General features: G+C 66.5%; 2 protein-coding genes across 3 annotated transcripts; one reads left to right on the top strand and one right to left on the bottom strand.

Annotated features, from left to right (window-relative positions):
- Positions 1 to 61: 61 nt before the first annotated feature.
- Positions 62 to 8,183, bottom strand: XPNPEP2 (X-prolyl aminopeptidase 2). Its single transcript, XM_042039961.1, has 22 exons — positions 7,930 to 8,183; positions 5,823 to 6,634; positions 4,985 to 5,058; positions 4,786 to 4,896; positions 4,636 to 4,699; positions 4,385 to 4,489; positions 4,160 to 4,246; positions 3,913 to 4,059; positions 3,697 to 3,798; positions 3,508 to 3,589; positions 2,936 to 3,131; positions 2,716 to 2,805; positions 2,505 to 2,614; positions 2,341 to 2,418; positions 2,182 to 2,253; positions 2,018 to 2,078; positions 1,783 to 1,852; positions 1,565 to 1,669; positions 1,131 to 1,190; positions 877 to 953; positions 652 to 750; positions 62 to 378 (listed from the first exon to the last, which is right to left on the bottom strand). Exons 2-22 carry the CDS (start codon positions 5,866 to 5,868, stop codon positions 178 to 180), a joined length of 2,037 nt encoding a protein of 678 aa, XP_041895895.1. The 5' UTR covers positions 5,869 to 6,634; positions 7,930 to 8,183; the 3' UTR covers positions 62 to 177.
- Positions 8,184 to 9,988: 1,805 nt separating this feature from the next.
- Positions 9,989 to 11,897, top strand: APLN (apelin). Of its 2 annotated transcripts, XM_042039947.1 has the most exons (3): positions 9,989 to 10,072; positions 10,900 to 11,071; positions 11,161 to 11,897. In XM_042039947.1, exons 1-2 carry the CDS (start codon positions 9,997 to 9,999, stop codon positions 11,064 to 11,066), a joined length of 243 nt encoding a protein of 80 aa, XP_041895881.1. In that variant the 5' UTR covers positions 9,989 to 9,996; the 3' UTR covers positions 11,067 to 11,071; positions 11,161 to 11,897. The 2 variants fall into 2 exon arrangements, with proteins under 2 accessions (XP_041895881.1, XP_041895880.1); XM_042039946.1 differs by lacking the exon at positions 9,989 to 10,072 and having other exon boundaries at positions 10,079 to 11,071.
- The last annotated feature ends 1,694 nt before the right edge of the window (positions 11,898 to 13,591 follow it).

The raw sequence follows: 13,591 nt of genomic DNA on the forward strand, positions 1-13,591 counted from the left end.
CCGGACTGCAGCCCTACACCGGCCGTCGAGGCAGCGCGCAGCACATCGGGCACAGCAGGGCCCGCCTTGCTCATGTTTAATCACAAACGAGCAAATAGAATCCAACAAAACGAGGAAGTGAGCACGGGGGAAGACCCGGCCGTGCTGGGAGGGGGTGGAGGGGCCATCGGTGCGGGCTCAGGCCCCCAGCCCGCCGAGCAGCACCGAGAGCAGCGAGGCGAGGACCAGCGTTCCCGCGGCGGCGGTGCCGGCGCCGTTCACCGGGAAGGGCTGGGTGCTCTTCTGCAGCCACTCGTACTCCTCCTCCAGCCGCTGCCGCCGCAGCTCCGGCCCCACGTGCGCCCGGATCCTCTCGTAGTAGGAGTTCAGGTACCGGATCTGCACCCAGGCACCACGGGGAGCTGCGGGGGGGCGGCCTGGATGCCGCCCCCCCTTTGGCCCTCCCCGTCCAGCTGCCCCACAGCCCGACCACTGGCCCCACCTGCAGAGCTCATTGTCCCTCTTCATCCACACATCCATCCCTGCTCTGTCCTCATTTACCCACTCCAGCCTCATGGCATGGTTCTGGCTTTTTGCTGCATCCACCCCCCCAGCCCCCTGTGCTGACCTCGCATCCCTGCTCTGCTCCCCACCCTGAACACACCCCCGTACCTGCTCTGGGGACAGGAGTCTGAGGTCGATGAGGTTGCGGTCATAGGGCACCAGGGACACCATCTCGAAGGTCAGAAAAGGCGTCTCCCCGCTCTGGTGCTGCCATAGAGCGGCGTCATTGGGGTGTCCCCAACCCCCTGAGAGTTGCCCTCACCCCTGACTCGATGCAGGCCCCCACGCTGTGCCACCCCTGTCCCCCCTGTCACCCCATCCCCATCGCCCTACCTCAGTCTGTGCCTCCACGACAAGGACGACATCCTCAATGCGGATCCCAAACTCTCCATCCCGGTAATAGCCGGGCTCTGAGGGCCAGGAAGATGCCTCATGAGCCCCCAACCCCAGAGGCTTCCCCAGCCCACCCCAGCAGGGCTGGATCTGGCCCCTGAGTGGGGCTGAGAGCTGACACCCCATCCCTGGTTGAGCTCTGTGCCCAGGGTTGTCCCAGAGAGCCGGGGTGCCGCCGGGGTGCCGGGACATACCGATGGACGTGAACATGCCGGCCTCCAGCGGCACGTTGTTGGACTGGAAGCCCACGGGCCCTGCAGGGACATAGGGTGGGTTAGAGCTCTGGGGACGGCATGTGCTGCAGGGACACCCCAGCAAGGACCACAGAGCCACCAAGGCAAGGACTGTGGGGCCATCCTGACAAGGACCACTGATAGGATCATCCCAGTAAGGACCTTGGGACCACCTCTGCAGGGATCATAGGATCGTCCCAGCAAGGACCACATAGTCACCCTGGCAAGGATCATGGGTCCACCCTGGCAAAAACCACAACATGCTGCAAGTAGGGATTCCCCTGCCCCTTGGAGAGGCTCTGCTGGGTGATTAGAAGCCCCCAGCAAGCTCCTGTCCTCATCCCTGTCCCCGTAGCTCAGCCCACATACCCAGCACCAGTGCTGGTGGCACCTACACTCGTGGACTGAGAGGAAGTTGCCGATGCCATGGCCAGTCCCGTGGCCGTAGTTGAGTCCAACGTCCCAGAGCGCCCGGCGGGCAAAGGACTCCACCGTTCTCCCTGGGGAATGAAGAGGTGGGATAGGGGCCACGGAGTGTATGAGGCCCCCCAGTGCCCTCCTGCTCCCTGTGCCAGGGGTTCTGTGCAGGGCCAGTGCTGGGTTTGGCACCCACCTGCTGTGTGTGATGGGAAGACGAGGCGGGAGAGGTCAATGTTGCCCATCAGCACACGGGTGTAGGCTTCCTGTGGGGCAGGGTAGGGGGTGAGCAGAGTGGTACCCAGACACTCACCCCTGCACATCCAGCCCTGGCCGGGACTGTGGTGCTGAGTGCCACGGGGAGTGCTGGGCAGTGCAGGGGGTGCTGGGCAGTGCAGGGGGATGTTGGCTGACATGGGAGGGGCTGGTACCTTCTGCAGCGGGGTGGGCTCACCCCAGTGCACTGTCCGAGTGATGTCTGTTGTCCCGTCCCTGCAAAGGGGGGTCATGAACGGGGCTGATGCAGCCCCAGCGCTGGCTTTGGGGGCCCCCGGATGTGGGGCTGTTGGGGGGGTCTCTGGTCAAAGCTACGCACAGATATTGCCCTCCGGTGTCGAAGAGGTACATCTCGCCTGCAGACAGCGTCCGGCTGCTGCCATTGGAGGGGCTGCGAGGGGAGGGGGGTCAGAGCCCTCTCCCAGCTGCCCATTGCCCACTGCCCCCTGCCCACTGCCCACCACTGCCCCAGCCATACCTGTAGTGGGCCAGCGCCGCGTTGAGCCCGCTGGCCGAGATGGTCTGGAAGCTGGGCCCGCGGCTGTGGTCCTGGGCCCTGGAAGGCAGCAGGGAGGCAGGGAGGTGCTGGGGGTCCCCGGCTGCCCTTTGCTGGGCAAGGCAGGCCTGGGGGGCAGCACTGACCAGCGAAGTGCATTGATGTGCTGAGCCCCCAAAAACTCGTCCACCTGCCCCTGCGGGACTGTCTTCTCCAGCCACAGCAGGTACTGGATGACGGCCACCGCGTCCCGGACCTGGGGGTGCCCGGGGGCACCGGGGAGGGGGCATCAGCACCCCGCTTCCTCCGGTCTGCCCCCAGTCTGCAGGGGACTGTGGGGAGGGGGACAGCCCTTACGTGGGCAGCTCGCAGCATCTCCTGCTCACGGGCATTTTTCACAGCCTTGGCCATCATGACAGGCGAGTAGTTCTCCTCCAGCAGCTTCTCCTGCGAGGGCAGGCAGGAGGTGGCACAGCTGCCTGTCCCCTCAGGCCCCAGGGGCAGCCCCAACGCGGTGACATGGGGCTCTCCCCGCGCCTGCAGGAGCCACGTGCCCCATGGCCGGGTCGGTGCCCACCTGGGGGATGATGCCGTAGAGGCCGTAGGTGGTGTACTCGGTGCCCAGCCACACGGTGACGTTGCCCTGGGTGTAGCGGCGCAGGTGGGCGCTCACCTGCCCGTACTCCTGCAGCTCCACGCAGAGCGGCCCCGGGCAGCCCGAGCGCAGGGACTCCCGCGCCGCCACCGAGAGCCGGGAGCCCTCCACGAACAGGCTGGGGAGGGAGCGGGACGGGGCAGGCAGAGATGTGGTGGTTACCTGCTGCCTTTGGTTCCCCCCAAGCCCGGCAGAGAGGAGGGACCTGGGGGGCTCAGAGGGAATGCTGGGCTGGGAATGGGAGGAACTCAGGCTGTGAGGAAAGGGAGTGTGCCGTGCCCTGGGCTGGGAGCCGGGGGATGGATTGGGAAAGATGTGTGTCTCAGAGGGACAGTCGGTGGGGCTGGGCATGGCAGGATGTGGTGGCTCTGGGGCTGGGGGCAACGGGGCTGAGAGGAGATCCCCATGGGGGCTGGCTCAGGAAAGGAAGGGTGGAAGGGGGGTGGGTGGTGAGCCCCTTCCATGCCCCGTGCCCACAGGGACATGCTGCCCACCTTATGATTGTGTTGGTCAGGAGGGTGTAGGAGTAGAAGACGGGGTTGTAGGGGATGTCGTCTCCACGGAGGTTGAAGAGCCCTGCCAGGAACGAGACCTCCATGCCTGTGACCGCCACTGCCCTCCCAGCCCCAGGGTTCGAGCCCACGGCACCTGCCATGGCAGCACCACGGCACCTGGGTACTTACAGGCCGTCTCCTCCAGTCCCGACAGCAGCACGGCTGTGGGGCGTCGCGCGTGCTGCTCCATCCGCTGCCGGATCCCGGCCACCTTCTCCTGCCAGCTGCTCCCTGGGAGTCGGGCAAGCGGTCAGCTCAGTGCAGGGACCACCGCAGCCCCAGGCTGTGGGTGAGCGCCCACCCAGCAGCTGTGGGAGATCAGACCTGTGGGGTCTGGGGTCAGACCTGTGAACTCTGCTGGGAGGCTGTAGATCTCGGTGGAGGAGGGAAGGGGTCTTTGGTCACCCCATGCCTGATCCACAAGGTTGGTCTCGAGGGGGATTAGGGTCCGGCCGGAGCCGTGTAGAACCCGGCTGTAGCTGTTCCAGGTGTCTGGGGGGTGAGCAGCCCGCAGGTTGGGGCTCCTGGTAAATCTGCACCCAGGGGCTGCCCTCCCGTGGACAGGGTGACCCCCAGTGTTAGCCAGCCCTACCGATGGAGAAGAGGAAGGGGTCCAAGCTGACATTTCCCCCCGCAGGAACCGCCTTCAGGATCCACATCCCGATGGACTCGATGGAGGCTGCAGGGGAGAGCTGGGGTGGCACCACGAGTTTGTGCTGCGTCCCAGCCTGCGCTGAGCCCAGAGGAGGCTGTGGCAGGGGTTGGGGGGCTCCTGGGAGCGGGGGGACTCAGCAGCCCCCGTCCTGCCCCCACTGACTTGTCCTCTGCAGCTCCCAGTTGCAGTCCAGCTCCCGCTCTGCCTGGGTCCAGTAGCGGCTGTCAGTCCACAGGGCAGCCTTGTCCTGCGTCACCACAGCAGTGCCTGGGACAGGAGTGGGGGCTCAGGCTCACCTCTCTCTCTCTCCCTGCAGCTGGCAGGGACCCCCAGAGGCTCTCAGGGAGTGGGACCATGCCATGTGCGTGGATCCCCGGGAATGAGGAGCAGCAGGGTTTGGGGGATGCCCTCACCTGCAGAGCCGGTGAAACCGGTGAGCCAGCCCAGCCGCGCGTCCCGCTCGGAGATGTACTCGCTCTGGAGCCGGGATGGAGCCGTGAGAGGTGGCTGTGGGCGCCGGCGGGGAGCGGCTCCCCGGGGGCGCGGGGGGACTCCTGCCTTACCATGTGGGCATCCGTGGAGGGCACGATGTAGGCGAGGGCGCCGTGGGTCCGCATGGTGCCCCGCAGCGCGGCCAGACGCGCCGTCGTGTTGGTGGCCGTCGGTGGCAGGTACTGGTGGCACAGGGAGACGTGCTGGGACTGGGGGGGACCCCATGCCGGGGGTCTCAGGAACAGGGAGGGGGAGCAGGGCGGAGCTCACCGGTGGGTCCACGGAGCAGTCCCGGATGTCATTCCTGGTGGAAGGAGCCTGTGGCACCCGCCCTGCAGCACAGCCTGTGGGCACGGCGACACCCGGGAGCCTCAGGCCACAGCCTGGGGGCCTGCTGGCCCTTTGCTCCAGCCCGGAACCGCCCCAGGCAGCTGTGACCCTCGTCCCCAGCCCCAAATGCCAGCCAGCCCAGCTTTGGGGCTTTTTACAAAACTCAGTGTTTTTAGCCCCAGGAACAGTGGGTGAAAACCAACGTCATCCCCTGGTTCAAGAGGAATTAAATCTGCCGGTGCCTATGGCACAGTGGGATCATCACAGGGAGCAGCTGGTGGCCAGCACGGAGCACAGAGGGGCTGCCAGGAGCCTGCCCGGAGCATCCCAGCGCTGGGGCAGTGGAAGGAGCTGGCTGATGGTGGGGCTGTGTCCAGCCGGACCCGGTCTCTCCCCAGGGTTGCTTGGCACAGGGTCCCACCACCACTCCCTGGGCTCTCCATCACCAGCTGGCACCTGGCTTCTCACCTTGGCCAAGGGCACAAGGCTTGAGTCCATGGGATAATGCAGGATGGGGTCATACTCAGCATGAGAGGCCTTGGGTACCTTGTCTCTGCACCCTGGAGGTGTGCTCCTGACCTATCACCTGCCCCGGGCCCATCCCTGGGGCAGCTGGGCAGGGTGAGCCCCATGACACAGGCTGGCTCCTACCCCAGGGTGGACCCACTCCTGCTTCCCCCAGAGCTGTGGCTGGGACATCCCACGCTCTCCGTATGTGGTTCCTGGAGGTCGCAGATGTGCCGTCCCACCCCAGTGCCCAGCCCACCGCCGGCCATACCGTGAAGCAGGAGCACCCAGGCTGCGATCCAGAGCGGGGGGCACATGGCTGCCCTGGCCGAGGCACCAAGGGGACACTGTGGGTGACAGGTCCCTCCTCCTGAGCCTTTGCCCCAGGGGCAGAGGGATGCGGGATGGGAGGGACGAGGCCCCAGCAGATACAGGGTGTGGGGAGCAGAGTTTGCTGTCCCTTTGGAAAGTGAATTCCACTGCTAAATAAAAGCAAACAGCAAAATCAGCACAAAGTCCAAAGATCCTGCAGGAGCAGAGGTGGGAGCATGCCAGCTAAGCCTGGCACCGCCTGATGGCCAGGGAGAAGTCAGGGAAAGGCTTTGCTCCCTGGGGAACCGCTGTGTTCCGGAGCTATGGAGAGCTGACATGGGATCTCTGGGGTGAGGGCCAGATGCCCCCCAAGCCAGTCAGCCCCCCAGGCCATCCCTCCTCCTCCACAGGACATGGAGCTGTGCAGGTGGGCACCAGCCCCTGTCCAGTGCCTGGGACCAGCAGCCCCTGTGCTCCATGGGAGGATCCTGCTGGGATGTGCCCTTTGTCCTGCCAGGCGCAGCAGCTCCGCACCTCCGTGCATCTGCCTTGCTAAAACCTCACTATCTTCATCATAAGGAGCCTTGACCCCGAGGCCCGTCACTGATGGCACAGGTTCTTCCAGCGGCTTTAATGACTCTGGTTGTGGAGGGAAGGGCTGGGAGAGGGGCAGACCTGCTGCCACAGGCACTGGAGGTGTCCATCCCGGGCATGGACACAGATCTTCAGGGATGAATGCACATTCCCACCCAGGACAGGTCATGGTTTGGTCTGGAAAGGACATTAGAGATCCTCTAGTTTTGACCCCCTGCCATGGGCAGGGACACCTTCCACTATCCCAGGTTGCTCCAAGCCCCTTCCAGCCTGTCATTGGACACTTCCAGGGATGGGGCAGCCACAGCTTCTCCGGTCAGCCTGTGCCAGGGCCTGCCCACCCTCACAGGGAAGAACTTCCTCCCTGTATCTAATCCACACCAACCCTCTTTAATTTAAAACCACCCCACCTTGATCTGTTGCAATGGGCCCTGCCAAGAAGTTTGTCCCCACAGCCTCACATCCCCACCCAGTCTTCCCAGAGCACTCCCTACAGGATCATTGCTCATCACAGCCCATGAAGATCTTTGGGATGTGGCCCCACTTCCTGGGCCTGGGGTCCCTGCAGCCCAGCTCTCACAGGCTCGGCCTCGAGGCTGGACAAAGCTGGGTCTGTGTGGGGACCACGAACCCTCCGAGCTGCTGCCGCCTCTTCCCAGTGGCACTTCACGGCCTGTTGGACAGTGCCTGTCTGGCTGTGTCACCACACTGACTGTCCAGCTACGTCACTGAGCTGTCTGGCTGTGTCACTGTTCTGCCTGTCCGGCTGTGTCCCCTCAGGGACTGTCCGGCTGCATCCCCACACTGTCCGGTGTGTCCGTGCCCGCCTGTCCGGCAGTGTCACCTTTCCCCCCGCCGTGGCACCGCTCCGGCTGTCCAGCTGTGGCACTGGGACCCTGCTCACCACGAGGTGGCACCAGGACGGCGCCGGAGCCGCACAGACCCTGTCCCGTGTCCCACTGTCCCGTGTCCCACTGTCCCGTGTCCCACTGTCCCGTGTCCTGTCCCTAAGCACCCTGCAGCTCCGGCAGCAGCAGGGCCGGGTGGTCCCCTCGCCACCCGGTCCCTCCGGCTGAGCCCTGGAACGCTCATGTCACGAATGCTCTCAGGCTGCCTGTGTCCCCGTCGCCCGCTGGTCCCCCCTCTGTGAGAGGAACCCAGGAAGGGGCAGAAGGGGGTCCCCATAAGGGGCAGGACAGGGACAGGTGGGAGGGGGACACCAAAGCTGCAGCGATTGTTTCCCAACGATGCGATGCGGTGCGTGGGGACAGTCAGGCAGCACTTTGCTGCCACCCTGTTCATTAGTGACACGCGTTAATGATGCTTCATCCTCCCTGCCTGGTTCCTGCCAGGGGCGGGGGCTGCGCCCCTCACCCCACGGCTGCACCCCACTCCCAGGGGGTCCGCACGGCGAGGGGGTCCCCACCCCCCTTATTCTCACCACTGAGCTCCACCCTGCAACGCCATCATACCCAGTGCCAGCCCGGTGCCATCATCCTCAACGGCATCCTCCTCCTCCTCGCCCAGCGCGGGGGTGGCGCGGGCCGTCCCTGGGGACCCCCGGGGCCGCGTGTCGCTCCGAGCCAGCGTCAACAGGACGAAGCTCCTTGTCCGCCGTGCGTCCGGTGGGGCCCGTCCCTCCCGCGGGAGGTTTCCTCGAAGACGAGCCGGAGGAAGGCTTTGGGGGGACATCCTCCCTTTGTGGGCTATTGTTGGCCTTCCGTCACCTGCAGAGGCCGCGGGGTGACTCAGGCCGGGGTGACGCGCCCGGCAAACAGGACGCGGGGAGGGTGTGCGGGCGCAGGAATGCGGAAGGCGGTGGTGGCACCGGGATGCTGCCAGCATCCCTGAGGTGCCCCGGCAGGCAGGGTGTGCCTGGGGATGCCTGCCCGGGGGTGCACCACAGAGCTCGGCAGCCGGGCTGCAGGGGTGAGGCTGCAGCTCCTGGCCCCCCTGAAGGAGCACCCCCACTTTGGGGGTGCACAGCGCTGGAGGGGAGCGCTGACCCCACATTGCGCCAGAAGCGGGGGCTGCAGGAGAACCTGGCTGGGGTGAGGGGCCACAGCCAACAGGGCTGGAACAGGTTCAGGGGATGTGCCCCTCCCGTGTGCGGCCGTGACATGGTGCCCACACACCTGGTACAGCCCCTCCTTACATCCCCACACTCCTCCCTAGCCCCCTCTACAACCCTCCCAACCCAAATACAGTCCCCAGCCCCCCCATACACCCCGACCCCCCTACAGCCCCTCCTACAGCCCCCCTTTGCCCCCACACCTTGTCGGGACCACCCGCCCTCACCCTGCTGGCAGGGGCTGTCCCAGGGTGCAGTGTACTTGTCACCCACCTTCTTGAGGGTTGATGTCACCCACCTTGTGGGGGGCTCACCCTGGCCAGCTGCCAGGTGTCCCCAAAGCTACTGGATCACTCCCTCCTCAACTGGACACGGAGGGAAAATACAAGGAAAAGACTGAGATAAGGACCAGGATGTGACCAAGTATGGGCACAGTTAAAACAGACTCAGTTTGGGGAAATTAATTGAATTTCATAAAATCATGGAATAATGGAATGGTTTGGGTTGGAAGGGACCTTAAAGACCGTCTTGTTCCAACCCCCTGCCATGGGCAGGGACACCTCCCACTGTCCCAGGTTGCTCCAAGCCCCAATGTCCAGCCTGGCCTTGGACACTGCCAGGGATGGGGCAGCCACAGCTGCTCTGGGCACCCTGTGCCAGGGCGTCACCACCCTCACAGCCAAGAATTTCTTCCTAATATCTGATCTAAATCTCCCCTTTTATATATTTATCACCAATCAAATCAGAGCAGGATAATGAGAAAAAACCCCAGACCTTAACTGTTTTTCCCACCTCTCCCTTCCTCCTGGGCTCTAAGTCATTCCTGTTTTCTCTCTCTCCTCCCCTCTGGAGTGGGGGCTGTGGGCACCGACCCGCTGCAGACACTGCCTGGCTGGGGGGGCTGGAGGGGACTGTGGCTGGGGGGGCAGGACAGTGGAGGGTCCCAGAATCTGAGGGTCGGGCTGGGAGGGGTGTCCCAGGAGCAGGATGGATCCAGGCTGCATAGGGTCCCAGGCCAAGCTGGCAGCAGTGTTAGGGTCTGGGGGCCCAGCACGAGCATGGGTGGGGGGTCCTGGACCAGGGTGGATGCGTGGGTCCCAAAGTCAGTCTGAGTAGGGGGTCCAGGGCCGCACTGGGCACAGAGGCCGGGGCCAGGCTGGGAGCGGGTCCCAGATTCGGGCTGGATGGGGGTCCCCGGACAAGCTGGGGTGGTCTCAGAGCACTGGGGACGCGATGAGGGGGCTGTGGGTGGGGAATCCCCCAGAGGATGTGCCGGGAGGGGATCAGGCAGCAAACACGGATCGGGGGAAACCCGTGGAGGTGTCCAGCGGCGGGGCGGGGCAGGGCGGACACCTCCCCCCATCCCGGGGCCAGATGACGGGCGGCGGCGGGGCCGGGCCGGGCTCTCACCGCCTACAAATGCGGCTCCTCCGGCGGCCGCCCCCGCCGCCCCCCGCCGCCCCCCGCCATGGCCGCGCCGCGCCGGCTCCTGGCCCCGCTGCTGCTGCTGCTGCTGCTGCTGGGGCTCGTCCTGGCCGCCCCCGGTGAGAGCGGAACACTGGCGGGGACCCGGGCCGGCAGCGGGGGATGAAGGGAGTGCGGGAAGAGGGGACGGTGGAGACCGCGCCGGGGTGGCCGCGGGTTGGGGGGCGCGGGGGGACCGGCACCCCCGCCCGCACCGCCGGGATCCGCTGGGCTGCGGAAACACAAAGCGCTTACTTTGGAGCCGAAAACTCCCCGGTCCCCCGAGCACAGCGGGAACGTCCGGAGCCGCGGTGACAGCCTCGGGGCATCGCCGGGTCCCGCAGCGGGACCCACGCGGGGCTCGGCCCCGGCTGCAAACCGGCCCCGCGGGGGTGTGGGGCTGGCGGTGCTGGGACCGGAGCTGGGACCAAAGCATCCCAGACAGACGCCCCGGGGGAGCAGGACCAGTGCTGGCACTGGAGCATCTCCGCCAGGCACCCAGGGGAGCAGGACCAGTGCTCAGGGACCAGAGCATCCCGGCCAGGGGCTCCAGGGCCCCGGGGAAATGGGATCGCTGCTGGGAGCACCAGGCACCACGGGGATGTGGGGGAACGGCTCAGGGTGAAGGGCTGAGGGTCTCGGTGGCACAGAGGAGGGGGTGGCTGTGGCCGAAGGCGGGGGCTGGGCAGCCCCGTGCCCCGCGGTGAGGCTGGTGGCCGTGGCCGCACGAGGTGGCCATGCGTGGCACAGGTGGTCGGGCCGCCCCGGCACAGGAAGCACTTGGCAGTGATGGCTCTTGTTGGGGACAATCCAGGAAACCGGCCGGCCCGGGGCCAGGCAGTCCACGGTACTATTGCCCCTGTCCTGCGTGGCGACACATGGCTAACGCTGTTCCTGGTGTCCTCAGGGCCACTGGGGCAGGCGCCGGACGGGAAGGATGCCCAGGATGGCCTCACCCGAAGGCTGGTGCGGCCGCGGGGTGCACGGCGTGGGACCGGGCAGCGGCAGGGCGGCTGGCGGAGGTACCGGCGGCCCCGGCCCCGGCTCTCCCACAAGGGGCCCATGCCATTCTGAGCCAGGTGAGGTGCGGTGGGGCGTGGGGGACGCAGGGAAACCTGTGACGGTGCATGAGGGAACTCATACGTACTTCGGCTTGCTCTCGTTGCAGGGCTGCCGCCAGCCTTCCATGGACACGGCTTCCATCGCTCGCGCCGCGTCCTCGCCCGCTCTGCTCATCCTCCGGCCCTGGGCGCGGGGTACCCCCTGTAAGCCCTCGGCTGGCCCCACCTTCTCCCGGCGATTGCTCCTGGTGGCCCCGGTGCCGTGTCTGGCACTGTGGGTGTGTTCTGCCCCTTCTCGCCACCTCCCAGGGCCGGCTGGAAGGGGGTTGCCTGCAGAGGGGCCAGCGTTGCCACGATGCCCTGTTCCCGTGGGCACTGGGCTGGCTTGGGCATGGGCCCGCTGGGACCGCGGGCTTTGCGCAAAGCACTTTGTCAGGTGGAGCAGCTTCTCCTCAGGGGTCCATGAGCTGCCTCAGGGTCCTGCCCCAGCCCTGTCTGTCACCCCCACGCCAGGGGGGAGCACAGAGCTTGTCCTGGGTCTATTTATTCCCCTGGTGCTCATCCCACACCCTGGGTGAGCTGCCCTCCCTTTCCCGCTGGCAGACCCTCCCGGGGACCCCTGTGCTGTGGGGTGCCCACCCAGGACACGCTCTGGGGCCCTGGGCCCCTCTGTTTCACGCCGTGGGACAGCAGGAGCAGGGGGGCACTGGGGGCTCTGTCCAGCTCTGCCATACACCAAAGGAGGGGCCCTGGCTCTGAGTTGGGCCCTGCTGATCATCTCCTGTGTCTGTAAAGATTTATTCCATGTAAATATATCTTTATAATAAAGAGTTATGATTGTTAACTCAGTAAATGCTGATTTCTGGAAGGGCAGGTAGGGGTTGCTCTCCTGCTGGTGGGGAGGGATCTCAGGTCCCTCTGCTCCCTCCTGGGGCTGTCTATAGGCACTGGGGGTGCTGGCAGCCCCTTCCCCAGCCCACTGCTAGCAGAGAAGGTGCTCAGCAAGGAGTGAAGCCATGTGCTGAGCCTGTGGAATTGGCGAGGAGAGCGGGAAAACACAGGTCAGAGAGGCTGAGAGATGGAGGAGGGGATGCTGGAAGGGCACAGGGATGCTGGTCCCTTGGGCAAGAAGGGGAGAGGGGCTGGGGCACCAGCAGTCCTGGTCACAGCTCTCACTGGTTCCGTATGACTCTGCTGCTGTTGGACACTCTGGGTGGTTTGCTGGATCCTCCCTTTCCCCCTGACCCCACCAGCCCTGGGCAGCTGCCCCACAGCCCTGTACACCCAGGCAGCTGTGAGTGCTGAGTACTGCCACCTCCATCCCGGGCATCCCTGTCCCTTGTGTTCAGTCACTGCTATCCCTCCCTGTCCCGGGTATCCCTGGCATTCCTCTCCTCCGTGTCCCCATCCTTGCATCCTCATCTTGGTGTCCCCACCCCACGGGGCTGGGTGTGAGCAGGGCCCGTGTAGGGGGCAGGAGGGTCAAGGCTCAGGGACTGAGGGTCCCTGTAGGACCCTGCGGGTGGGGAGGAGGGGCTGAGCCCTGCGAAGGGAGGGGACCCCACGGGACAGGACACCCCCAGCCGTGGCTGGGAGCCCTGAGGGAGGCGGTGCCCATGCGGGGCCCTGCACTCCCCGCAGTGTCTGCAGGGGGACGCCCCGGGCGCGGGGCTGTGGGCAGGGGTCGGCAGTGCCGGCGGGGAGGGGGTTAAGGGGCTGCGGAGGAGCGGAAGGGCTGCAGCTGGGCTGGGAGCGGGGCCTGGGGAAGCGCCGGGACCCAGCTGGCCTCCATGAGCTCATCCGCCGGGACCGGGCGGGATGCACGCCCCGGCCGAGTGCCAGCGCTCCCGCCACGCGGCCACCGCGCCCGCCGCACGGCCTGCGAGCCACCACCGCCACCCGCGGGCCCTGCGAGCCACCACCGCCACCCGTGGGCCCTGCGAGCCACCGACTGCCACCCTGCACGGCCTGCAAGCCACCACCGCCACCCGCGGGGCCTGCGAGCCACCGACTGCCACCCTGCACGGCCAGCGAGCCACCGACTGCCACCCGCGGGGCCTGCGAGCCACCGACTGCCACCCTGCATGGCCTGCGAGCCACCACCGCCACCCGCGGGCCCTGCGAGCCACCGACTGCCACCCTGCACGGCCAGCGAGCCACCACCGCCACCCGCGGGCCCTGCGAGCCACCACCGCCACCCGTGGGCCCTGCGAGCCACGACCGCCCACCTGGCAGGGCCTCGAGCCACCGACTGCCAGCCGCGGGGCCTGTGAGCCACCAACTGCCACCCTGCACGGCCAGCGAGCCACCGACTGCCACCCGCGGGGCCTGCGAGCCACCGACTGCCAGCCGCGGGCCCTGCGAGCCACCGACTGCCACCCGCGGGCCCTGGAAGGCCCTGCCACCCTCACCCTGCCTCACAGCCACCCCAGAAGCCACTGCCACACACCTTCACCCCTGCTGGCCACCCCATCAGCCACTGCCAGCCACCCCACAAAGCCCCCAGGAGCCACTGCCGGTGCCCCCATGATGGTCTGC

The sequence above is a fragment of the Corvus kubaryi genome, unplaced genomic scaffold (genome assembly GCF_017639235.1).
Source record: "Corvus kubaryi isolate FWS band 111438036 unplaced genomic scaffold, C.kubaryi_AGA036_p1.0 37395, whole genome shotgun sequence".
NCBI lineage: Eukaryota > Metazoa > Chordata > Aves > Passeriformes > Corvidae > Corvus > Corvus kubaryi.